Source organism: Carassius auratus, unplaced genomic scaffold, assembly GCF_003368295.1.
Source record: "Carassius auratus strain Wakin unplaced genomic scaffold, ASM336829v1 scaf_tig00217031, whole genome shotgun sequence".
NCBI lineage: Eukaryota > Metazoa > Chordata > Actinopteri > Cypriniformes > Cyprinidae > Carassius > Carassius auratus.
Window position 1 is genome coordinate 104536 of NW_020528863.1, and position 27146 is coordinate 131681.

At 39.6% G+C, this 27146-nt stretch overlaps 2 protein-coding genes across 3 annotated transcripts; both read left to right on the plus strand.

Annotated features, from left to right (window-relative positions):
* Positions 1-1036: 1036 nt before the first annotated feature.
* Positions 1037-16815, plus strand: LOC113099797 (zinc finger protein 709-like). The gene is made up of 8 exons (XM_026264749.1): positions 1037-1100; positions 1661-1828; positions 1940-2330; positions 2778-3705; positions 13863-13866; positions 13949-14116; positions 14233-14617; positions 15391-16815. Exons 1-8 carry the CDS (start codon positions 1098-1100, stop codon positions 16401-16403), a joined length of 3060 nt encoding a protein of 1019 aa, XP_026120534.1. The 5' UTR covers positions 1037-1097; the 3' UTR covers positions 16404-16815.
* LOC113099785 (zinc finger protein 501-like) lies at positions 5478-26627 on the plus strand. Of its 2 annotated transcripts, none has more exons than XM_026264737.1 (4): positions 5478-6161; positions 23939-24106; positions 24223-24583; positions 25410-26627. In XM_026264737.1, the coding sequence occupies exons 2-4, from the start codon at positions 23939-23941 to the stop codon at positions 26420-26422; spliced, it is 1542 nt and encodes a 513-aa protein (XP_026120522.1). In that variant the 5' UTR covers positions 5478-6161; the 3' UTR covers positions 26423-26627. The 2 variants fall into 2 exon arrangements, with proteins under 2 accessions (XP_026120522.1, XP_026120521.1); XM_026264736.1 differs by lacking the exon at positions 5478-6161 and adding an exon at positions 23339-23395.
* Positions 26628-27146: the final 519 nt, after the last annotated feature.

Genomic DNA, 27146 nt, shown 5'->3' on the forward strand with positions numbered 1-27146 from the left:
ACTGCCCCATATGAAGCCACAGGAGAGGATTTGTGAAAGGCAGTAAAGCAACTCTGGTAGATCATGCAATAATGACAACATGTGTAAAACTTTTTTTAAGAAAATGCAAAGTAATAATCTTTTCAGATGCAGTATATGAATTAGTACATGCTCCTTTTTTGTCATTTTTTGATCTCAAAAACTGCCCGACATATAATTTTGTACTTTTACAGATATTTTTTTAATATTTTTATTTCACGTTGCACTTTCTCCCATTCATAGTACTGATTCAGACATAGAAATGCAATAATATATTTACCTATACTATAATGGTGCAATGAGCTTGGCAAATAGGTACAGAAATAACAGCAAAAACATTGTTTTCCCCAAAAATATTTCTGTTTGTGTGGTCACTCGCTATTGAATTTCATTGCAGTTTGATAACATCACATTTGCCATAATAATTAGAATTAACTACATTTTTATTTTACTGTAGAACAACTAATAAACACACAGTTTATGTTTCAAAAATGTAATTGTATATTTTGGGCTATGCATGCTGATGATGTATACTGAAATTAAGTGTTTATTTATTTATTTATTTTTTCAAATTAAAAATTGCTAACCCGCAATTAAGAACTGCTGACTACACAGACACTCTCAACCTATTGTGGATCTGAAGATATTAAATAGTCACTTATAAGAAGTGTTTTGTAATTATCCGAAAAAGTAGTATAAAGGGTATCTGGATATTTAAACAGATGGGTCTAAGGATCCTCAATCTGGGCAAACGAGTTGCGTTTGGAGTTCCAGAGATGGGAATCGAAGTACATAAGAGACTGTCTAAATGTTTATCTGTAATGAACTGATGGGTATTGGGTTGGCTCTAGTGGGTAGAAGAAATTGGAGAATAAAAGTGTCTTCTTTATAGATATAGTTATCTTTGTCTAGCTCCGGTTCATACTCCAGTGCAGAGGGTGGCGGTAATACACCATTGAAGTTGGATGCTAACCGCTGTTAAACATGAATGAAGAACTTCTCTCACTGTACTGTAGGAGGCGCTGTGACGATCTTAGCTCAACTGTAAAAGCGCTGCAGAAAGAAAGACGGTTGGTGGCATGGTACGTTTTAACTATGTTCTTGGTGATTCGCTGTTTTTAGTGCGCTAAAGAGCTTAAATAAAGCGTTCCTTATCCAAATCTGGTTTAGGAACATTAACCTATATGTTTTTATAAAGTAACCATAGTTTAAACCATAGTTTTATAAATGAGATATTTGTAATAAAACCACATTAGGCTAAGCACAGATGCACCATTGTTTTACTTACATTAACCATATAATTGTGACATTTGTATGCTGGACACTTTTGAAGGATGCCTAAAATCGATTCAATCTCACATATAGTCATATTTAAGCAACAATGTATAGCCTAGTTCATTAAATGCAGTAAAAATTATGTGCTACATTTTCATAAAATATTGTATAGCTGGCATTCGTATTCTACAGTGAAACTAAACAAATGTGTCTAAATGGATACATTTATATCTGACAATAATGTTTCTGAATATTCTCCAGAAGTTAATTTTATTTATTCATATCTGTGTAGTTCTGCTCAGATTTGTAGTTTGATTTAGTCCATTATAAATGCGTCTTGTAATAATCGTTATGTGTTTGTGTTCAGATGTTGATCATGAAAGCGCAGGTGGATGTGGTCTGCTGTAAATCAGTAGGAACTGATCTGTCCATGCTGGATATTGAGGATTTCATCACAGAAATCTGTCAGCTGAAGAAAGAGGTGGCTTCACTGGAGGCAAAGCTGAGAGAAAGAGGAGACAAACTGAACAGAGAGGTTTGAACAGATCTTCATTTCATCTTTAGGTGCTAATATGGTTGTTATGTGAATCAATGTCTTATTGTTAATCATACTCTCACTAGATATATTACTGATTGTGTTTGTCAGGATGTGGAGCAGGTTTGGGTGCGTGAGACTGATGGGACAGAAGCTCAGGATTCAGTCTGGAGTGTCAGAGATCAGAGATCCAGAGACACACAGGACTCAGAGCTCAGCCTCACTTTACTCTGTTATACTGACGCTCAGGATCATGAATCCACTGATCAAACCTCTGACTGTAACGCTGGAGAACAGCAGATGCTGCAGACGCCGCTGAAGATGTGCTCCGTCAAACTGGTGGACTGCAGGAACCTGATCGAGAGCAGAGGAGAAGAAACCACCGCAGAGAAACAACAACAACACACTGATGAGGAAGAGGAGGAGGAGGAGAATAATGATGAGGATGAGGATGATGATGACGACAGTGGTGATGAAGAAGATGAAGATTTCATCCCTCCAGGTTCGTTTTCTCTAACACTTGAATGTAGGCAGACTCTTCAGGATCAGGTTCATATTGGCTGATGGTCTCTGGTGATCTGATCAGGTTTGAGTAAAGATTTTCTGAGGTATTTGGGATTATATTTTTCCTCTCTTGAGATCTAGAATGTGTTTTTTAAGAGACATATTTTCTGTGTCTGTTTGTATGGCAGCCTAATTTGACCAGAAATCTAATTTAATTTACTTTTTTTATGATATATATACTAATAAAAGAAAAACATTGTGGATGCAGTATTATATTGTAAAATGACATTGTAAAATATGATGAAATGGTTGGCGGATGTTGCATTTCCAAATTCATTTTTCAATATGTCTATGCATGGGTTTATTTAATAAACTTGCAGATTTTCACACAAATACTTCATATGTTTTAAAACCCAGAATGTATTATAATCATTGTTTATTTCAGATGATAAAGGCTGTTTATCTTCTGATGGAGAGACAGACTTAACATCAAAAGAGCAGCTGACGGTCAAGAGTTTCTCCTGCAGCACCTGTGGAAAAATACTCAGTTCAGAGGGCCATTTAAAGAGACACGAGAGAACACACACAGAACAGAAAAGCTTTAGATGTAGGAGATGCAACATCAGCTTTCCTACCGCAGAAGAGAGGAGAATTCATTCAAAAGAGCACAGCGGAAAGGAGGAGTTTCACTGTGAACAGTGCGGGAAAGATTTCAGCACCAAAGCAAATCTTGTTGTTCATAAGCGAATCCACACGGGAGAAAGACCATACAAGTGTCCTCACTGCGGGAGAAGATTCAATTACGGATCTCATCTGAAGAAACATATACGTTTCCACACTAATGAGAGACCGTATCAGTGCAGTGAATGTGGGAAAACCTTTACAAACTCAAGCTCTTTAAAGTCACACCAGAGAATCCATTCTGATGAGAAACCGTATCAGTGCAAACACTGCGACAGACGATTCCGTCAGATTGCTAATCTGAATTGTCATGAGAGGACACACACCGGAGAGAAACCATATCTGTGCTCCTACTGCGGGAAGAGTTTTTCAAATCCATCTCATTTTATATTTCATAAGCGAGTCCACACCGGAGAAAAACCATATCACTGCAGCATCTGTGGGAAGAGTTTCGGTAAACATAGTACATTTAGAAACCACAAGAGGACTCATACTGGAGAAAGACCGTTCAAATGCTCACAGTGTGAAAAGACGTTTGCTCGATCAGACGTCCTTAAGGTCCATCAGCGAGTTCATACAGGAGAGAAACCTTACTCCTGCTCCATCTGCAGCGAGAGATTTGCTTATTTAGGTAGTTTTCAGACCCACCAGAACAAACACGCTAAAGAACAAACTGCTCCAGAATCATCAGAGTGACTTTCATCAGTCAATCTGGGAAAGAAATCTTGTTTGGCTCGTCCTGAAAGTGTTCATTGAGTTCTTATTGCCAGTACGTGGCAGTTAACTTTTTAATGCGGTGGATTGATCCAAGTGCTGTATAATGTCATGTTTGACTGAGTAGAGCAATAATTTTAAACCAGACATAACTATTAAAAATCATCCAAAAAAAATAATACAATAATATGATTGCCTAGGTTTCATAAGGCATGTTTTATGTGGTGAAATGCATGATGGAAAGTCATTGGCCTAGTGAATAGAGAGTTGGACTCCTAATCCTAAGGTTGTGGGTTCGAGTCTTGGGACGGCAATACCACATCTGAGGTGCTCTTGAGCAAGGCACCGAACCCCAAACTGCTCCCCGGGCACAGCAGCATAAATGATGCCTGTGCATGTGCGCACACTTTGGATGGGTTAAATGCAGAGCACAAATTCTGAGGGTCACCATACTTGGCTGAATGTCACTTCACTTTCACTAGCAAATCACTCTGCTTTTTCATTGCTGGACTGGTTTCTTTTCATCAAGAACGAGCCATTGTTTATAAACTATCCATTTCTATCTCGATATTTAAAATATATCGAGATATTTTTTAAACACGATATGGATTTTGACATATCGTATATATCGATATATTGTTTATATTCTGATTCCGCCACTTTGCTTGTTTGCCTTCCCTGTGCTGTGCTCGCCCCCGCTCACTCGCCCCCCGCCTCCTTGCTTTTGTCCCCTCTCACCTCGCGTGTAGAGAACTAGTCAAAAAAAAAAAAAAGACAACTGGCTCCATTATATGGAGATACTTCAGTTTTAAGGCGTAGGGCGAACGGCAGGCAGATGTCTACTGTAGGGCCCAATGAAACGCGGACGGAATCGCGGAATCCAGTCATAAAAATGGAATTTACAGTTTAACGCGGAATGTCACGGAATTGGTCAAATTTTAAATGAATTAATCAAAAGTCGGTCATGCACTTACATCAAATCGCGAAATGGACTAATATCTGCAAATATTAACCCGGAAAAGTCTATTTAAATATGAATCCTGCATGTTCTGCGTGTCTGTGTCAACGAATGGAGCAGAAGCGCGTCTTCATTCATTAAACACGGAAGCTCGCATAACGCTCGCGCTGATTTCATTGTCTTTCCTCTCTCTAAATAAAGACGTGAACACATGAGGAACATCTCCAGAACTGCACTGAGAGTGATTCAATTCAAAAACTTGGGAGAGCTTCACTAGGAGTGGACTGAAGCCGGAGTCAGCGCATAAAGAGCCACCACACTCAGATGTCTTCAGGAAAAGGGCTACAGCTGTCACATTCCTAGAATCAAGCCACTCCTGAACCAGAAAAACAGAACAGTCCTCTTTTCAGATTAAAGTAACTTTAGCATTTCATTTGGAAATCAAGGTCTGGAGGAAGACTGGAGATGCACAGAATCCAAAGTCCAGTATGAAGTTTCAGAAGTCAGTGATGATTTGGGTAGCTGTGACATCTGCTGGTGTTGCTCCATTGTGTTTTATCAGTCCAAAGTCAATGCAGCCATCTACCAGGAGATTTTGTAGCACTTTATGCTTCCATCTGCTGACACTGCTGACATAAACACATAGTTTGTGTGCAATGAATCTAGAATATAAGAAAGTTTGCTTTTTTTTAATTACATAACAAAAAAATGAACAACATTTCCATGATATTCATTTTTTTTAGATGCACCTGTATTTCAGACATCCTAGGCTAACTGTACTGAAATTGCATACAGTGAGTAGGAAGTACATTTTAATTTGAATTAGGATGCAAGAACTATTTCTGAGTATGGTGTTACAGTCACATGACCTACTAGAGTCGGTCGTGTTACTTAAAAGCCATTCATAAATCTGCTCCGGTCTCATGGAACAGTAAGTGTCTATCGAATGCACAATTCAGAATCTTGCTGGAAGTGGACGTTAATCCAGGTACTTTTTGCCTACTTTCTTTCAAATATGAAATTTCATGCTTCTTTATTATATACCACATGAATAACTTGACGAGTATGTCGGAATTGAAAAGAATAGGCAAAAAATTTATTGACATACCTATAGAAAGACTCTGAAGTGTCCATATGTTCATTTTAGTGTCCCGTTTGTCACATTTGATTGTCATTAAGCAACATGACTTGAATGAAGTGTTTATTTATACACCATTAACCACATTAGTTTATAAATTTCAAAAACGTAATTGTGAATTTTGGGCTTTGCAAGCATGACGCTGTACACTGAAATGAAATGTGCAGTCTTTATTTAAGTGAGAAAGCAGGTGCAGACAGAATATCTACTAACACCTCGTTCTGACTCAGAGAGATTAGCACTTCTCGAACTGTAGGAGGCGCTGTGACCATCTTAGTCCAGTAAATCCACCGGTAAAACCACTGAAGAAGAAAAGACTGTTGGAGGCTACAGACTCGGTACGTGTTTTAACTCTTTATGTTTTGTTACCTTTAGCACGCTAATGAGCTTGAATGAAGAGTTTGTTATCCAGATCTGATTTGAATTAAGCCATAGGTTTTACTAAAGTAACCATAGTTTAACTTGGGTATTTGTAATAAAACCACATTAGGCTAAGCACAAATTTACCATGGTTTTAATTACAGCAAAACAATGGTAAATTCCTGATTAGCCTAAAGTAACAGTGTCCACGCATGTAACTTTATAAGTGGGTCACTGTTGGTGTATATAGTGACATTTGGGTTTGAATGATTTATTCATATTTTCTCTAAAATGAGTCAAATAATTATAAGAAATTGATTAAATTGGATATTTATGTCTTCATCACTTTAACCGAGATAATATACATTATAAATACTAGTTTGCATTGTACGCATCTTTTATTGATGTATCCATTAAATTTTGTCATCAGTGCAAAGTAATCAACTTCCACAAGAAATGAAATTATAAAAATGTTGAAAGTATGTTATAGACTAGGCTAAACTGCCTCTAATCATACATATAAATCATGTGAAGTTATAGCTTGTTTTAGTTTTATAGTTTTCTTCAATTACCATGTCCCTAAAGTCATTTTCCACTTTGTTAGTATATACTTTCTTAGTATATGCCTTCCAAAACCAACTGCAATTTCAATTAAGACCATTTTCATTTATTTTTCCCACTGGAATTCAACCGTACAAACTGAGGTAAACTTTGTTTTTTAGTTTTTGAAATGTTATCCTGGTTGTCCCACCCTTAAATTCCACCCTGTTAGGCTATATTGTGAAGAATGTTTGTCCTATCAAAAAAAAAAAAAAGTAAAAACAAATCTGACATAGTTAAAAAAGTTCTGTCAATCAGTAGAAGGTTAGCTAGCTAAATGTTGATCACTCAGAGCTATGGCTAATTTAGCTTAAAATGTTCAGTTCCTGCAAAGCGCATTTTTTCAAGTGCAGGAATATGTTTCTAACACCCTCTTTTAATGTGCATTGGAAATGCATTTGGCGAATAAACTCCTCTAAGCGCATATAAAAAAATAACTGAATTTGCGATGAGGTGGGATAACTTGACCAGCAGCGGACTGCATGATCTTGTTCCACAGCCCCTGAAATGTTGTTATCATAGTTCTGAAATGCCTGAGCAAAGTCTGTCATCAGAGTATTTCTGTATGATGTCTTACATGATTGCGTTCCCAAACAGCAGCATGCATCCGCCTCCGACAGCAATTACATATGTTGTTTTTCGCATGCTCACTCTGAGACGCAAGTCATTTATCATATATGAAAATTATTATATTCAGTTATCCTAGTTTTATTACTAATATTTAGTGCCAGTGTAAGGATGAAAGAACCTGAGATACTTTGATCACCTGAGAAACAGTCAATACAAACATACACGGGCATCTTCAAGACACCCCACAGAGTGGAGGAGCAGGAGACCTCTTTCCCTTCTGGCCATTTGTTTCATTTTAAATCCCTTCATCCATTCTTCCTTCTACTCAGTCTGCTTAAAATGATTACATGAAAATGTCAATGCAAGTGAACTAACGCTCATGTCTAGTATCAATTGAAATGTCTCAGTGCAACTGGTACAATGGTCTCAATCTTCAAAAGTAGATTAAAAGATGATACAGATCCTAAGAGTTAAGAGATATTTTGTCTGTAATAGGAGTGCTCCTTCCCAGGATCCTCCATGTAAATTACCCCCTGTATGTAGTTGAATGTAGTTGTTTTAAACTCAAAAATGTGGTTTATTTATAAAGACAGTGTCTATTTAAAAAATGTGTTTAGCTGATTTCGGAGATAAGCTCCATGCGATCAGTGGGTGCTCGGAGCTCATGTATCTGCCGAGAGCAGCCTCACCTCGGCTAGACCTTCTGACATTTTCCGCTGGCTCTGATGTCAATTAATCTATTAATATGTTTTTATATATATATATATATATATATATATATATATATATATATATATAGGCCCTTTTTATTCCTGTCTCTATAGAAAAATAAACCTTTGTCATATAGCTGCGGTTAACTGCTCACTGACAACATCAGTCATTCCTCCTTGTTGAATGAGTGACTCCTAGCAGGCTCCTGATTGGTTAACGCGGCGCGAATTGACGCAAAAGTTCAAATTTTTCAACTCAGGCGGGCAAACGCTCAATTCGCACCATTTGCATTGACTTAACACTGAAATCATTTACGCCAGATGCTCTTTTCGCGTTTGGTGTGAACATAGCATAAGACAGGCAAGAGCGTAATCCATTTGTTCAGTACTTAACCTGCTTGATCTGTCCGTTGCTTTTGACATGGTTAACCACCAGATCCTCCTATCAAGTCTACTGGTAAAGGGCATTTCAGGAACCACACTTCACTGGTTTGAGTCTTACCTATCAGATAGGTCCTTCAAAGTATCTTGAAGAGGTGAGGTGTCCAAGTCACAATATCTAACTACTGGGGTGCCTCGGGGGTCAGTTCTTGGACCACTTCTCTTCTCTGTCTACATGGCATCATTAGGTTCTGTCATTCAGAAACATTGCTTTTCATACCACTGCTATGCTGATGACACTCAACTCTACCTCTCATTCCATCCTGATGATCCGAAGGTAGCTATTCGCATCTCAGCTTGTCTAACAGACATTTCTTGCTGGATGATGGACCATCACCTTCATCTCAACCTTGCCAAGACAGAACTGCTTGTGATTCCAGCAAACCCATCGTTTCATCACAATTTCACAATCAATTTAGGCACATCACCCATAACTCCTTCAAAAACAGCCAGAAGCCTTGGAGTTATGATTGATGATCAGCTGACTTTCTCAGACCACATTGCTAAAACTGTCCGGTCCTGCAGATTTGCTTAATTCAACATCAAGAAGATCAGGCCCTTTCTTTCGGAACATGCTGCACAACTCCTTGTTCAAGCTCTTGTTCTGTCAAGGCTGGACTATTGCACTGCTCTCTTGGCAGGTCTTCCAGCCAATTCTATCAAACCTTTACAATTAATTCAGAACGTGGCAGCAAGATTACACCTCAAGAAAAGAATACACCTCACTCCTATGTTTATCAATTTGCACTGGCTACCAATAGCTGCTCGTATAAAATTCAAGGCATTGATGTTTGCCTACAAAACCACCACTGGTTCTGTACTCCTTTACCTAAATTCATTACTTCAGACTTATGTGCCCTCTAGAAGCTTACGTTCTGCAAGTGAATGTCGCTTGATTGTGCCATCCCAAAGAAGCACAAAGTCACTTTTACGAACTTTTAAATTACCTCCTGGTGGAATGACCTCCCCAACTCAATTCGAGCAGCTCAGTCCTTAGCCATCTTCCAGAATTGGCTTAAAACCACAACTCTTCCATCTTTATTTGACCCTCTAACTTTAACACTCACTATTCTAATTCTATTCTTTAAAAAAATCTAACTACCATTCTAATCATTTTGTATTCTATTTTTTCATTTATCTTTATATATATATATATATATATATATATATATATATTGTGACGAGTCAGCTGCCTCCTCCCTGATTGTCACCGGCACCCCGTCCTAAATCGCCGCCCTTCACCAGGCTCCCGACTGGAGTGGGTGTGTGAGAGGAGGGGCGCTGGATGAGTCAGGGCTGGCGGCGTGTGATGGGGCACACCTGAAGGAAGTGGAGCCTCATTACCGCCGCTGTTTAAAAGCCCAACGCGCCTCTCCTCAGGAGACCGGTCTCTTCCCTGTGCATGCACACTGGTGTCCTCGTGGGTCCAGGAAGGGTGCGTTGAGGGACTCCCGCGCCACCAAGACGTGAGCTGCCGGACCCGCGATCCGGATGGGAACCGCACCCGTATACACGGCCGACGGGCCAGGATGCCGGGCCGTCCATCCCCTACCAGCGCCGCGGCCAACGAGAGAGACGCGGCCGCTAGGAGAAGCCGCCGCCCCTCGCGCCCCGGACCAAGGAGGGGAGCGCGTGCGGCCGCCGGACTCCGCCCCTTGCCTGGACCCTTCCTCCATGAACACTGCCCGACCCACACAAACCCCGCAGCACAACGAGGACACCAGATTCCCTGTTATTTTGGACACTTTCCCCCTTTTGGCCACTTTTATTCCCTTTGTTTTATGATTTCTGTTAATAAAAGCCTCTCCGAGGCCTGACGCCACGCCCACTGTGTCTGTCTTGTGCTCCTCCCGTGACACTGGTGGAGAATGCGGGCAGGCGGAGCCTAGACAGCGCAGTTGGGAAACGTCTGGTGACGTCACTCCCTCTCGCTTGCAAACGTTCGTGAGAACCCAGACTGGGACGGAGGAAAACTGGGGACAGCCTCCCAGCCACACAAGGGGTAAGTGACTTTTCCATTGTCATTTTTACCCTGTGGTTGGTTGAGGCTGTCACTAAAACCCGGTTTCTCTGTCCCTGTTCTGGTGCGCTGCGAGAGGGAGGACCGCCCGGAGAGGAAGCCCCGCCCACTCCGACCGTTTGGAGCCTGGTTGAGGATGGTAGCACTCCCGTGTGGGTGGCGCCCTGGGGACGGGGATGTCGCTTGGGAGGGGGAATGTGACGAGTCAGCTGCCTCCTCCCTGATTGTCACCGGCACCCCGTCCTAAATCGCCGCCCTTCACCAGGCTCCCGACTGGAGTGGGTGTGTGAGAGGAGGGGCGCTGGATGAGTCAGGGCTGGCGGCGTGTGATGGGGCACACCTGAAGGAAGTGGAGCCTCATTACCGCCGCTGTTTAAAAGCCCAACGCGCCTCTCCTCAGGAGACCGGTCTCTTCCCTGTGCATGCACACTGGTGTCCTCGTGGGTCCAGGAAGGGTGCGTTGAGGGACTCCCGCGCCACCAAGACGTGAGCTGCCGGACCCGCGATCCGGATGGGAACCGCACCCGTATACACGGCCGACGGGCCAGGATGCCGGGCCGTCCATCCCCTACCAGCGCCGCGGCCAACGAGAGAGACGCGGCCGCTAGGAGAAGCCGCCGCCCCTCGCGCCCCGGACCAAGGAGGGGAGCGCGTGCGGCCGCCGGACTCCGCCCCTTGCCTGGACCCTTCCTCCATGAACACTGCCCGACCCACACAAACCCCGCAGCACAACGAGGACACCAGATTCCCTGTTATTTTGGACACTTTCCCCCTTTTGGCCACTTTTATTCCCTTTGTTTTATGATTTCTGTTAATAAAAGCCTCTCCGAGGCCTGACGCCACGCCCACTGTGTCTGTCTTGTGCTCCTCCCGTGACAATATATATATACCATTTCTAGGGTTCACAAAGAATGTTGTGAAAATGGAAAAACATCCAGTATGCAGCAGTCCTGTGGGCAAAAATGCCTTGTTGATGCTACAGGTCAGAGGAGAATGGGCCGACTGATTCAAGCTGATAGAAGAGCAACTTTGACTGAAACAACCACTAGTTACAACCGAGGTATGCAGCAAAGCTTGTGTGAAGCCACAACACGCACAACCTTGAGGCGGATGGGCTACAACAGCAGAAGACCCCACCGGGTACCATTCATCTCCACGACAAATAGGAAAAAGAGGCTAAAATTTGCACAAGCTCACCAAAATTGGACAGTTAAAGACTGGAAATATGCTGCCTGGTCTGATGAGTCTCGATTTCTGTTGAGACATTCAGATTGTAGAGTCAGAATTTGGCGTAAAACGAATGAGAACATGGATCCATCATGCCTTGTTACCACTGTGCAGTCTGGTGGTGTTGGTGTAATGGTGTGGGGGGTGTTTTCTTGGCACACTTTAGTGCCAATTGGGCATCGTTTAAATGCCATGGCCTACCTGAGCATTGTTTCTGACCATGTCCATGCCTTTATTACCACCATGTACCCATCCTCTGATGGCTACTTCCAGCAGGATAATGCACCATGTCACAAAGCTTGAATCATTTCAAATTGGTTTCTTGAACATGACAATAAGTTCACTGTACTAAAATGGCCCCCACAGTCACCAGATCTCAACCCAATAGAGCATCTTTTGGATGCGGTGGAATGGGAGCTTCATGCCCTGGATGTCCATCCCACAAATCTCCATCAACTGCAAAATGCTATCCTATCAATATGGGCCAACATCTCTAAAGAATGCTTTCAACACCTTGTTGAATCAATGCCACATAGAATTAAGGCAGTTCTGAAGGCGAAAGGGTGTCAAACACAGTATTAGTATGGTGTTCCTAATAATCCTTTAGGTGAGTGTATATATCATTGCTCTTTTTGTTGTTTTTGATTGCTTCCACTGTCCTCATTTGTAAGTCACTTTGGATAAAAGCGTCTGCTAAATGAATAAATGTAAATATATGTATATAAATATATAAGATACTGTGCAGGACTCTTAAGCTCCCAGGTGTATGTATACTATTTAATACATTTAAAGCAGCATCCATTTATTTTCCATCAGAATTATCATCATAATAAAAACCACAAAAATGACATCACTTGTCCATTATTGTTCCTTCTTGTGAACGTTGTTGTGTTTGTTTGTTAATCTAGTTCATCACAATGAAATATAACATCTTTATTTTTTGTCACATTTTTAAATAATTTATGCCTGTCCTATCATTTGTAATTATTTCTCTAGCCATCTAAATAGAGAATAATTTTGCCACAATGATTGTGATCAGGAAACACAGCTATTTTTTGTGTCCCTCCCCCAAAGGAAATATGGATCTTTTTGGTTTTGTTTTGAACAATGTTATATAGGTGCAGTTCCACACATTACAAATGGGAAACCATTGGGAAACTCAATTGCACCCTGTTACGCTCCATCCATTCCACCCTGTTACGCTCCATCCATTCCACCCTGTTGTGCAACTCAATTCCACCCTGTTATGCTCTCTCCATTCCACCCTGTTATGCTCTCTCCATTCCACCCTGTTATGCTCTCTCCATTCCACCCTGTTGTGCAACTCATTTCCACCTCGTTATGCTCGATCCATTCCATCCTGTTATGCTCCACCCACTCCACCCTATTAGACAAGTCATTTTAAATCATTTGACAGCAACGTTAAATGTTTGGCATACTTTTGTCTTATTTTGTGAGGTCTAATAGCATGTATATGTTTTTGAGTACATTTTTTGTATTATTTACTACCCTACTGGCAAAAATGGGCACAAAAAAGTACCCGCTCTTAATATTTTAGACGCATTTAATTCATCAATTCAATTATTTTTTATTTTGAAAATAAAATGAGATGGCATAAGGGACGTATATTATCCAAGAAAAGCTCATTATTGTTTAACATTTACACGATTAACATGTTGTGATAACTATCCATATATCCCTAATAGAGTGGAATATTTTCATGGCCAGTGTCTGAACAATCTACCCATAATTATAATTTTTTGAGTTCCCGAGCTTGACCAATATTTATTCCAAATAGTTAAACATATCTCTATTTTGGTAGAATGAAAAAAAACTTGAAAATCATGTGCCTTTTATTCCAACACTTATGTATCAAAAATGTTACCACATCATGATTTGAGAGTCGATTGAATCTCAATCATATTTAATAAGTAATAGCATTTCGTTTATTAAATGCAGCTTAATTGAAGTGATTGATAGATATTAATACAATATAGAGATATTCCTTCTTGGAAATGAAACTAAACAAATGATTCTAAACAAATACATTTATATTTGACATTAATGTTTCTGAATATTCTCCAGAAGTTAACTTTCTATTGGCTATTCAGTTCTGTGTAGTAATGCTCAGATTTTTTGTTTTGATTTAGTTCATTATAAATGCATCTTGTAATAATCACGATGTGTTTGTGTACAGATGTTGAGCATGAAAGCGCAGGTGGATGTGCTCTGCTGTAAATCAGTAGGAACTGATCTGTCCATGCTGGATATTGAGGATTTCATCACAGAAATCTGTCAGCTGAAGAAAGAGGTGGCTTCACTGGAGGCAAAGCTGAGAGAAAGAGGAGACAAACTGAACAGAGAGGTTTGAACAGATCTTCATTTCATCTTTAGCTGCTAATATGGACTGATTGTTGTGTGAATCAATGTCTTATTGTTAATCATACTCTCACTAGATATATTACTGATTGTGTTTGTCAGGATGTGGAGCAGGTTTGGGTGCGTGAGACTGATGGGACAGAAGCTCAGGATTCAGTCTGGAGCGTCAGAGATCAGAGATCCAGAGACACACAGGACTCAGAGCTCAGCCTCACTTTACTCTGTTATACTGACGCTCAGGATCATGAATCCACTGATCAAACCTCTGACTGTAACGCTGGAGAACAGCAGATGCTGCAGACGCCGCTGAAGATGTGCTCCGTCAAACTGGTGGACTGCAGGAACCTGATCGAGAGCAGAGGAGAAGAAATCACCGCAGAGAAACAACAACAACACACTGATGAGGAAGAGGAGGAGGAGGAGGAGGAGGAGGAGGAGGAGGAGGAGGAGAATAATGGGGAGGATGATGATGATTTCATTCCTCCAGGTTTGTTTCTCCTTTTATGACCTTTCCTTGTTTTTCATTACACTTGAATGTCAGCAGAGACTCTGCAGGATCAGGTTCATATTAACTGATGGTCTCTGATGATCTGATCAATAAAAAATGTATATTTGGGAACATAATGGCAAATGATTTTTATTATTTTTCCTCTATTGAGATCTTTAATGTGTTTTTTTTTAAGAGAGACAGATTTGCTGTGCCTGTTTGTAAGTCTGCATGATTTGACCAAAAATCTAATTACTATTATTATTACATTTGTTAATTATTATCAATTATCATGTTAGGTAAAAACTGTTAGCCTGAATACACTGTAAGTTGCTTTGGATAAAACCGTATGCTAAATGCATAAAATGCATAAATTATAAAATCATGGAAGAAATGCATTGCTATTATACTGTAAAATTATAAATATGATGGAATTAGTTGAACTTTTGGATTCTTTTAACTGCATTTGGATAACTGTACTAAAACTTTATTTAAATTTCCTTTATTAATTGTTCACCCCTGAACTTATATAAACAGATTCTTACAAATTTATATATATATATATATACTAATAAAAGAAAAACATTGTGGATGCAGTATTATACTGTATAATGACATTGTAAAATATGATGAAATGGTTGGCGGATGTTGCATTTCCAAATTAATTTTTCAATGTGTCTGTGCATGGGTTCAATTAATTAACTTGCAGATTTTCACACAAATACTTCATATGTTTTAAAACCCAGAATGTATTATAATTTTGTTTATTTCAGATGATAAAGGCTGTTCATCTTCTGATGGAGAGACAGACTTAACATCAAAAGAGCAGCTGACGGTCAAGAGTTTCTCCTGCAGCACCTGTGGAAAAACACTGAGTTCAGAGAGTCATTTAAAGAGACACGAGAGAAAACACACAGAACAGAAAAGCTTTAGATGTAGGAGATGCAAAATCAGCTTTCCTACCGCAGAAGAGAGGAGAATTCATTCAAAAGAGCACAGCAGGAAGAAGGAGTTTCACTGCGAACAGTGCGGGAAGGTTTTTTTCAATCATTCTAGACTAAAAGTTCACTTAAATACTCACGGTGAAAAGTCGTTCCACTGCAGTGAATGTAACAAGTATTTCAGCACCAAAGCAAATCTTGTTGTTCATAAGCGAATCCACACGGGAGAAAGACCATACAAGTGTCCTCACTGCGAGAGAAGATTCAATTACGGATCTCATCTGAAGACACATATACGTTTCCACACTAATGAGAGACCGTATCAGTGCAGTGAATGTGGGAAAGCCTTCACTGACTCAAGCTCTCTAAAGTCACACCAGAGAATCCATTCTAATGAGAAACCGTATCAGTGCCAACACTGCGACAAACGATTCAGTCAAAGTTCTAATATGAAGAGTCATGAGAGGATTCACACCGGAGAGAAACCATATCTGTGCGCCCACTGCGGGAAGAGCTTTTCTGATCCACGTTCTTTTATATTTCATAAGCGAGTCCACACCGGAGAAAAACCGTATCACTGCAGCATCTGTGGAAAAAGTTTCAGTAAACATAATATATTTCAAAACCACAAGAGGACTCATACTGGAGAAAGACCGTTCAAATGCTCACAGTGTGAAAAGGCGTTTGCTCGATCAGACGTCCTTAAGGTCCATCAGCGAGTTCATACAGGAGAGAAACCTTACTCCTGCTCCATCTGCAGCGAGAGATTTGCTTATTTAGGTAGTTTTCAGACCCACCAGAACAAACACGCTAAAGAACAAACTGCTCCAGAATCATCAGAATGACTTTCATCAGTCAATCTGGGAAAGAAATCTTGTTTGGCTCGTCCTGAAAGTGTTCATTGAGTTCTTACTGCCAGTAGGTGGCAGTGAACTTTTTAATGTGGTGGACTGATCCAAGTGCTGTATATAATGTCATGTTTGACTGAGTAGATCAATGATTTTCTGTTAAACAAGACAGAACTATTAAAAATCATCATCAAAAAAACAAACAAAAAAAACACAGAAGTAGCTGGATTACAGTGGGGTAAAAAAGTATTTAGTTCAGCCGCCAATTGTGCAAGTTCTCCCACTTAAAGGTCCCGTTTTTAGTTTTTTTTTAAAGCTTTAATTGTGTTTACAGTGTGCAATATAACATGTGTTCATTAAACTGATCATTAATCATCGGCATTAAACTGATTGAGATTGAGGAAGCTGTCCTCAGCAAAATGTGCTGCACATAGTTTTACATGTGGATTATAATTTTCGGGAACCGAGTTAAACATAAATTGTAAACATTTATCTCTAAGTACAGCATCCCTGGGAAGCCCAAACAAAGATGATTGGACTCAAATCAAACACAACTCTTCCTCTTCTCTCCGTCGGAGCGCAACAAGACCACGCCCCCCTGTTTGTCTATTCATGTGGGCGGAGGTTAGTCAAAAAACTGTTTTAGTGACGTCATGACTACAGGAACTAGAGGGATGTAGTCCAAACGGGTCGTTTTTTTGTAGGCGAATTCTGTAAAATAAAATATCTCGATTAGCATTGAACTTTGAGCTTTAGAATTTTACAGATATAATTTAAACTCTAACGACAACATTACACACTAACTAAAGTTTAAAACATGGGATCATGAAGAACGGGACCTTTAAAAAGATGAGAGAGGCCTGTAATTTTCATCATAGGTAACTTCAACTAAAAGAGACAAAATGAGAAAAGAAAGAAATCCAGAAAATCAAATTGTAGAATTTTTAATGAATTTATTTTAGCAAATTATGGTGGAAAATAAGTATTTGGTCAATAACAAAAGTTTATCTCAATGCTTAGTTATATACCCTTCGTTGGCGATGACAGACATCTAACATTTTCTGTAAGTCTTCACAAGGTTTTCACACACTGTTGCTGGTATTTTGGCCAATTGCACCATGCAGATCTCCTCTAGAGCAGTGATTGTTTTTGGGCTGTCGCTGGACAACACAGACTTTCAACTTCCTCCTAAGATTTTATATGAGGCTGAGATTTGGAGACTGGCTAGGCCACTCCAGGACCTTGAAATGCTTCTTACAAAGCCAATCCTTCGTTGCCCGGGTGTGTTTGGGATCATTGTCATGCTGAAAGTCCCAGCCACGTTTCATCTTCAATGCCCTTTCTGATGGAAGGATGTTTCCACTTAAAAAAAAGTGAAATATGTCACGAAATATGGCCCCCTTCATTCTTTCATTTACACTGATCAGTCCTCTTGATCACTTTGCAGAAAAAACAGCCCCAAAGCAAAAACCAAAACACAAAATAAAGCCCAGGCCTGGTCATCGCTCCTCTTTTGTGGAGCGAGAGATCGGTGAGTGTCTAATTTCCAAATCACTCCACCGGCTTGCTCCGCTCCCACTACCCTTGGCCCCGTGCTCCACCCCTTTCCCACCACTCGTGGTGACCTGCGGGAACCTGGGAGAAGGACAGACGAGCCGAGAGAAAAGGAGATGGAAGGATGAGGGGAGAGGGGACTGCAACGGCTCCTCTGGTTTTGGGCATCCGGCAGGAGTGACCCGTTCCCTGCTCCTCCCAATCGTGGCGGACAGCAGCAGGCTCCAGCCCCCGGGTGAATGGCGCCGACTCCTCCGCTCCCTCATGGATGGCAGCCGCCCCTCCATATCGTGGCCAGCAGTGAGTTCGTCTGTCCCCAGCAACTCACTACAGCCCACCGCCTCGAGCGTCGACGGCGGCACTCTCCCTTGACTTGCTCGATGGCACCACGGGTTCACCCCAGCGGCAAGGGATCTTCAGGAGTGCGTCCCTCCTTCCTCCTGGGTTTTGGCACCAGTGTAATGATATACAAAAACTTCACAATCATGGGAAGAAGGAGGCGGGAACCGGCCGACAATCAAATAAAACTTTAATTACCAAAATCAAAAAAAAAAAAGCGCGACAGCCACTCGCGGATGAAAAAAAAACACAAAATAAAGGCAGGCCTGGTCCTCTCTCGTCCTTCACTGTCATCGTTCCTCTTTTATATCCTTCCGATCTCCTCTGTGGGACTCGAGACCGGTGAGTGTCGCAGGTGTCGCTCTTTACCAAATCACTCCATCGGCCTCGCTCCGTTCCCCGGGCTCTCAGCCCGCCCCACTTGCCAAATACTGGCTTAAGCAAAGGGACAGATCTAGCACTGCAGGATTTGAGTCCCTGGTGGCGTGAGAGCCAGAAATCTTCCTTGTTTGTAGGTCACCAAATACTTATTTTCCACCATATTTGCAAATAAATTCATTAAAAATCCTACAATGTGATTTTTCTGGATTTTTTTTTTTCATTTCGTCTCTCAGTTGAAGTGTACCTATTGCACAATTGTTGGCTGACTAAATACTTTTTTGCCCCACTGTACATAAGGCTGTTAATCCTATTTTATGTGATGAAGTGACATAAAGATAAAGAGAGTACATCACCTGTGCATTCTATTTTTAATTTCATTGCTGAGAGGGATTCAAAGAGCCATGGTTTATTAATTATCCATTTAATTACTGTTCTTACATAGCGTGTATGCTGCCATGTAAGGTAAGATATTTATTGGATAGAAGTGAAAATCCTTTTTTGGCATCTACTTTAACTTCACTGTAACGTCAGATAGAATTAAAGTGTATGTGTGTTTGGATTATTGACCTAATGTGAACACAAACACAGCTTCTTTTAACAGTATTTTAATACTGCCACATCTTGGCTAGAAATTACAGTCATTTACTTTAATTTGCATTAGAGACAAAGTCCATTTTAAGGGAAGTTTTACTATTCATATTTGCTAAGTCTCAAGGAATCCAAAGATAATTGTGCATCTGAAATCACATACTGTCTGAGCAGGTAGTACATTTGAATCTTAACTAGCTGACCGTTAGTAAAAGTATAGTGAATGAAATTTAGATGTGCTACATCTGCCATGGTGTTACTGGGGTGTGTGTAAGTCAAGTCAAGTTGATTTATATAGCCCTTTAAAACAGCATAAATGCTGACCAAAGTGCTGCACACCATACCAAACAAAACATCCTTGTACAATACAATTTAATTTAATGTAAGTGTAGGGGAAAGTCTAATAGACAAAGGTCGGGAATTCCAGAGCTTAGGACCAAGAACTGAGAAAGCTTGGTCACCTTTGGATTTATGTCGAGATTTTGGACATTTAATATAATCTGAGTGGAAGATCTGAGCATTCTCACTGAACAATACGAGTGGAGAAGGTCTGAAATATATGAAGGGACAAGACCATGAAGTGATTTAAATACAAATACTAAAACCTTAAAATCATGCCATGCCATGATGATATATTCCAGCATATAGAGCGTTATAGTAGTCCAGCCTGGTTGAAATAAACGCATGAATAACAGTCTCCAAATCACTAAAGTTTAGAATATTTTTCAGCTTGTGAAGTCCCCTAAGTTGCAGAAGAGTTGATTTGTTTATCAAATTTTAATTCAGGATCAAGAGTAACTCCCAGATTTACTTTATCATGAATGCTATCTTGAAGGGGGCATAGGGTAGAACTTATATTATTTAAAAGGTGTGAAGGGCCAAACAACATATCGTCAGTCTTCTGATTTAATTGAAGGAAATTATTGTCAATCCAAGCCTTAATGTCCTCTAAACAAGCTAGCAGAGAGGAAACTGAATCAGTACCTGATTTTAATAGAAAATAGAGTGTCATCGGCATAAATGTGATATGAAACTTTATGGGACACAAAAATTAAACGAAGAGAGAGTAAGTATAAGTAAAATAAGATTGGACCCCGAATTGAGCCCTGGGGCACCCCACAGGTGACGGTAACTGAGCTTGATGAAAATTCTCCAATTTCCACCCAAAAATTCCTGTTTGCGAGATATGATGCAAACCAATCTAGTGCACCAACACGAATGCCAACTTCAAGGTCCAATCTCTTTAACAAGATATGATGATCCACAATATCAAAAGCCACACTTAAGTCCAATAATAGAAGAATAGTAGTTACCAGATTCTACAGATAGTAAGAGGTCATTTACTACCCTCAAAAGTGCAGATTCAGTACTGTGTTTAGCTCTGAAGCCAGACTGAAAGGGATCCAGAATATTGTTAGAGATTAAATAGGGGGAAATTTTATTTAGTACACACTTCTGCAGAACTTTGTGCAAAAGTGGAAGTTTTGAAATGGGCCTATAGTTATTAAAATCAGAAAGATCGATATAGCTTTTTTGAGTAAAGGATGGACCACAGCCTGTTTAAGGTAGAAAGGTACAGTACAGGAGCTATTGATCACCTTTATTTTTTATATAGTGCTTTAAACAAAATACATTGCATCAAAGCACTGAACAACATTCATTTGGAAAACAGTGTCTTAATAATGCAAAATGATAGTTAAGGCATTTCATCATTGAATTCAGTGATGTCATCTCTGTTCAGTTAAATAGTGTCTGTGCATTTATTTGGAATCAAGTCAATGATATCGCTGTAGATGAAGTGACCCCAACTAAGCAAGCCAGAGGCGACAGCGGCAAGGAACCGAAACTCCATCGGTGAGAGAATGGAGAAAAAAACCTTGGGAGAAACCAGGCTCAGTTGGGGTCAGTTCTCCACTGACCAGACGAAACAAGTAGTTCAATTCCAGGCTGCAGCAAAGTCAGATTGTGCAGAAGAATCATCTGTTTTCTGTGGTCTTGTCCTGGTGGTCCTCTGAGACAAGGTCTTTACAGGGGATCTGTATCTGGGCTCTAGTTGTCCTGGTCTCCGCTGTCTTTCAGGGCAGTAGAGGTCCTTTCTAGGTGCTGATCCACCATCTGGTCTGGATACGTACTGGATCCGGGTGACTGCAGTGACCCCCTGATCTGGATACAGACTGGATCTGGTGGCCACGGTGACCTCGGAACAAGAGAGAAACAGACAAATATTAGCGTAGATGCCATTCTTCTAATGATGTAGAAGGCTATTGATAATAGAAAGTAGACTTGGCAACACAGACAACAGAACATCCTTTATTAACTTTGTGGGAATGGCATCAAAAGAGCAAGTGGTTGGATTCATGTTAGAGATAATCTTCAACAGCTTAGAGTGTGAAATAGTCTGGAAATTAGAAAAAGCAGAGGGGCAAACATTTGCATATTGATAATTCTGAGTTAAATTACTAGAGATATGTGCCTTAATTTGAGTAACTTTGTTTATAAAGAAGTTACAGAACTTCTCACATAAGTCTAGGCAAGGTTCTGGGCCAGCCAGTCTAAAAGGGTTTAATACTTAATTTAATGTAGAAAACAGTATTTTAGGACACTGGGAATATTTTGAGATTATGTTTGAGCAGTATTTTGCCCTTTCCAAGCAAACTGCTTCTTGGAAGTCAGACAAGTTACTCTGTAAGATTTTATTTGAGATTTGTAATTTGTCCTTCTTCCATTGTCTTTCTGCTCTTCTACATTTTTTTCTTAACTTTTATGTCACTATTGAACCATGGTTGATTTCAGATTTTTGGTTTTATAAGGGGCAATTATGTTAACAATTTCTGAATATAAAGGATTGAAACAATTTACCAACTCATCAACGTTCTGATTCTGCAATGATATCATATCACTATGAGCTGGAATTGCCAAAGAAGCATCCATAAATTTCAAGCCACAAGACTACAACATGCATATGGATTTGCCCCATATGTAGCCATGGGAGAGGATTTGTGAAGGGCAGTAAAGCAACTTTGGTAGATCATGCAATAATGACAACATGTGTGAAACTTTTTTTAAGCAAATGAAAAGTAATCATTTTTTCAGATGCAGTATATGAATTATGACATGCTAATTTTTTGGCATTTCTTGATCTCAAAAACGGTTTGCCTCACTTAAAGCAGAAAGAAAATCTAACATGAACTGTCCAAATGTTAGTAGTTGATCTTATAATTCTGTACTTTTACAGATTTTTAAAAATACTTTTATTTCACGTTGCACTTTCTCCCATTCATAGTAATGATTCAGACATAGAAATGCAATAATATATTTACCTATACTATAATGGGGCAATGAGCTTGGCAAATAAGTACAGAAATAACAGCAAAAACATTGTTTTCCCAAAAAATATTTCCGTTTGTGTGGTCACTCGCCATTGAATTTCATTGCAGTTTAATAACATCCCATTTGCCATAATAATTAGAATTAATTACATTTTATTTTACTGTAGAACAACTAATAAACACACAGTTTATGTTTCAAAAACTTAATTGTGTATATTTTGGGCTATGCATGCTGATGATGTATACTGAAATTAAATGTTTTTTTTTTTTTTTGTTTTTTTTCGAATTAAAAATTGCTAACCCGCATTTAAGAACTGCTGACTACATAGACACTCTCAACCTATTGTGGATCTGAAGATATTAAATAGTCACTTATATGAAGTGTTTTGTAATTATCCGAAAAAGTAGTATAAAGGGTATCTGGATATTTAAACAGATGGGTCTAAGGATCCTCAATCTGGGCAAACGGGTTGCGTTTGGAGTTCCAGAGATGGGAATCGAATTACATAAGAGACTGTCTAAATGTTTATCTGTATTGAACTGATGGGTATTGGGTTGGCTCTATAGTAGGTAGAAGAAATTGGAGAATAAAAGTGTCTTCTTTATAGATATAGTTATCTTTGTCTAGCTCCGGTTCATACTCCAGTGCAGAGGGTGGCGGTAATACACCATTGAAGTTGGATGCTAACCGCTGTTAAACATGAATGAAGAACTTCTCTCACTGTACTGTAGGAGGCGCTGTGACGATCTTAGCTCAACGGTAAAAGCGCTGCAGAAAGAAAGACGGTTGGTGGCACGGTATGTTTTAACTATGTTCTTGGTGATTCGCTGTTTTTAGTGCGCTAAAGAGCTTAAATAAAGCGTTCCTTATCCAAATCTGATTTAGGAACATTAACCTATATGTTTTTATAAAGTAACCATAGTTTAAAACCATAGTTTCATACAATAGATATTTGTAATAAAACCACATTAGGCTAAGCACAGATGCGCCATTGTTTTACTTACATTAACCATATAATTGTGACATTTGTATGCTGGACACTTTTGAAGGATGCCTAATATAGTCATATTTAAGCAACAATGTATAGCCTAGTTCATTAAATGCAGTTAAAATTATGTGCTACATTTTAATAAAATATTATGTAGCTGGCATTCGTATTCTACAGTGAAACTAATCACATGTGTCTAAATGGATACATTTATATCTGGCAATAATGTTTCTGAATATTTTCCAGAAGTTAATTTTATTTATTCATATCTGTGTAGTTCTGCTCAGATTTGTAGTTTGATTTAGTTCATTATAAATGCATCTTGTAATAACCATGAAGTGTTTGTGTTCAGATGTTGAGCATGAAAGCGCAGGTGGATGTGGTCTGCTGTAAATCAGTAGGAACTGATCTGTCCATGCTGGATATTGAGGATTTCATCACAGAAATCTGTCAGCTGAAGAAAGAGGTGGCTTCACTGGAGGCAAAGCTGAGAGAAAGAGGAGACAAACTGTACAGAGAGGTTTGAACAGATCTTCATTTCATCTTTAGCTGCTAATATGGACTGATAGTTGTGTGAATCAATGTCTTATTGTTAATCATACTCTCACTAGATATATTACTGATTGTGTTTGTCAGGATGTGGAGCAGGTTTGGGTGCGTGAGACTGATGGGACAGAAGCTCAGGATTCAGTCTGGAGCGTCAGAGATCAGAGATCCAGAGACACACAGGACTCAGAGCTCAGCCTCACTTTACTCTGTTATACTGACGCTCAGGATCATGAATCCACTGATCAAACCTCTGACTGTAACGCTGGAGAACAGCAGATGCTGCAGACGCCGCTGAAGATGTGCTCCGTCAAACTGGTGGACTGCAGGAACCTGATCGAGAGCAGAGGAGAAGAAACCACCGCAGAGAAACAACAACAACACACTGATGAGGAAGAGGAGGAGGAGGAGGAGGATAATGGGGAGGATGATGATGATTTCTTTCCTCCAGGTTTGTTTCTCCTTTAATGACCTTTCCTTGTTTTTCATTACACTTGAATGTCAGCAGAGACTCTGCAGGATCAGGTTCATATTAACTGATGGTCTCTGATGACCTGATCAATAAAAGATTTATATTTGGGAACATAATGGCAAATGATTTTTTTTTATTTTTCCTCTATTGAGATCTTTAATGTGTTTTTTTTTTAAGAGAGACAGATTTGCTGTGCCTGTTTGTAAGTCTGCATGATTTGACCAAAAATCTAATTAATATTATTATTACATTTGTTAATTATTATCAATTATCATGTTAGGTAAAAACTGTTAGCCTGAATACACTGTAAGTTGCTTTGGATAAAAGCGTCTGCTAAATGCATAAAATGCATAAATTATAAAATCATGGAAGAAATGCATTGCTATTATACTGTAAAATTATAAATATGATGTAATTGGTTGAACTTTTGGATTTTTAAACTCACTTTTTTTTTGCGTTTGGATAACTGTACTAAAACTTTATTTAAATTTCCTTTATTAATTGTTCACCCCTGAACTTATATAAACAGATTCTTACAAATGTATATATATATATATATATATATATATATATATATATATATATATATATATATATATACTAATAAAAGAAAAACATTGTGGATGCACTATTATATTGTAAAATGACATTGTAAAATATGATGAAATGGTTGGCGGATGTTGCATTTCGAAATTCATTTTTCAATGTGTCTGTGCATGGGTTCATTTAATTAACTTGCAGATTTTCACACAAATACTTCATATGTTTTAAAACCCAGAATTTATTATAATTTTGTTTATTTCAGGTGATAAAGGCTGTTCATCTTCTGATGGAGAGACAGACTTAACATCAAAAGAGCAGCTGACGGTCAAGAGTTTCTCCTGCAGCACCTGTGGAAAAACACTCAGTTCAGAGGGTCATTTAAAGAGACACGAGAGAAAACACACAGAACCGAAAAGCTTTAGCTGTAGGAGATGCAAAATCAGCTTTCCTACCGCAGAAGAGAGGAGAATTCATTCAAAAGAGCACAGCAGGAAGAAGGAGTTTCACTGTGAACAGTGCGGGGAGATTTTTTTCATTCATTCTAGACTAAAAGTTCACTTAAAGACTCACGGTGAAAAGTCATTCCACTGCAGTGAATGTGACAAGTATTTTAGCACCAAAGGAAGTCTTGTTGCTCATAAGCGAATCCACACGGGAGAAAGACCATACAAGTGTCCTCACTGCGAGAGAAGATTCAATTACGGATCTCATCTGAAGAAACATATACGTTTCCACACTAATGAGAGACCGTATCAGTGCAGTGAATGTGGGAAAGCATTCACAAACTCATTCACTCTAAAGTCACACCAGAGAATCCATTCTGATGAGAAACCGTATCAGTGCAAACACTGCGACAGACGATTCCGTCAAAGATCTGCTCTGAATCTTCATGAGAGGACACACACCGGAGAGAAACCATATCTGTGCGCCCACTGCGGGAAGAGCTTTTCAAATCCATCTCATTTTATATTTCATAAGCGAGTCCACACCGGAGAAAAACCATATCACTGCAGCATCTGTGGAAAAAGTTTCAGTAAACATAGTACATTTAGAAACCACAAGAGGACTCATACTGGAGAAAGACCGTTCAAATGCTCACAGTGTGAAAAGACGTTTGCTCGATCAGACGTCCTTAAGGTCCATCAGCGAGTTCATACAGGAGAGAAACCTTACTCATGCTCCATCTGCGGCGAGAGATTCGCTTATTTAGGTAGTTTTCAGACCCACCAGAACAAACACGCTAAAGAACAAACTGCTCCAGAATCATCAGAGTGACTTTCATCAGTCAATCTGGGAAAGAAATCTTGTTTGGCTCGTCCTAAAAGTCTTCATTGAGTTCTTACTGCCAGTAGGTGGCAGTGAACTTTTTAATGTGGTGGACTGATCCAAGTGCTGTATATAATGTAATGTTTGACTGAGTAGAGCAATGATTTTCTGTTAAACAAGACAGAACTATTAAAAATCATCATCAAAAAAAAAAAAACACAGAAGTACCTGGATTACAGTGGGGTAAAAAAGTATTTAGTCAGCCGCAATTGTGCAAGTTCTCCCACTTAAAGCTCCCGTTTTTAGTTTTTTTTTTTTTTAAGCTTTAATTGTGCTTACAGTGTGCAATATAACGTGTTCATGTTTTGCGTGTAAAAAAACACAGTATTTTTCAATCAATTCACCTATCTGTATACCGCTGTTTTCACTGTCCCAAAACGGGCTGATGACTTCCTAGTTCTATAAGTCCCTCCTTCAGAAATACGTAACAAGTTCTGATTGGGCCAGCCGTTCCTGTGTTGTGATTCGACAGCAGCTGAGCGCATGCTGCCCTCCTGGAAACGCGATTGGGCTAGTTTTGGACAAGTTTTGGACAAGTTTTGAGAAGCATGTGCTGGAGATGTACTTCTAAACACAGAACGCCTTTACATTCTCTATTTTGCACAGCCCTACAATCTAGTTAAAAAAGCTAAACAGCGTTGCCCTTTGTGTAATCAGTTACAGAAACCGTTAA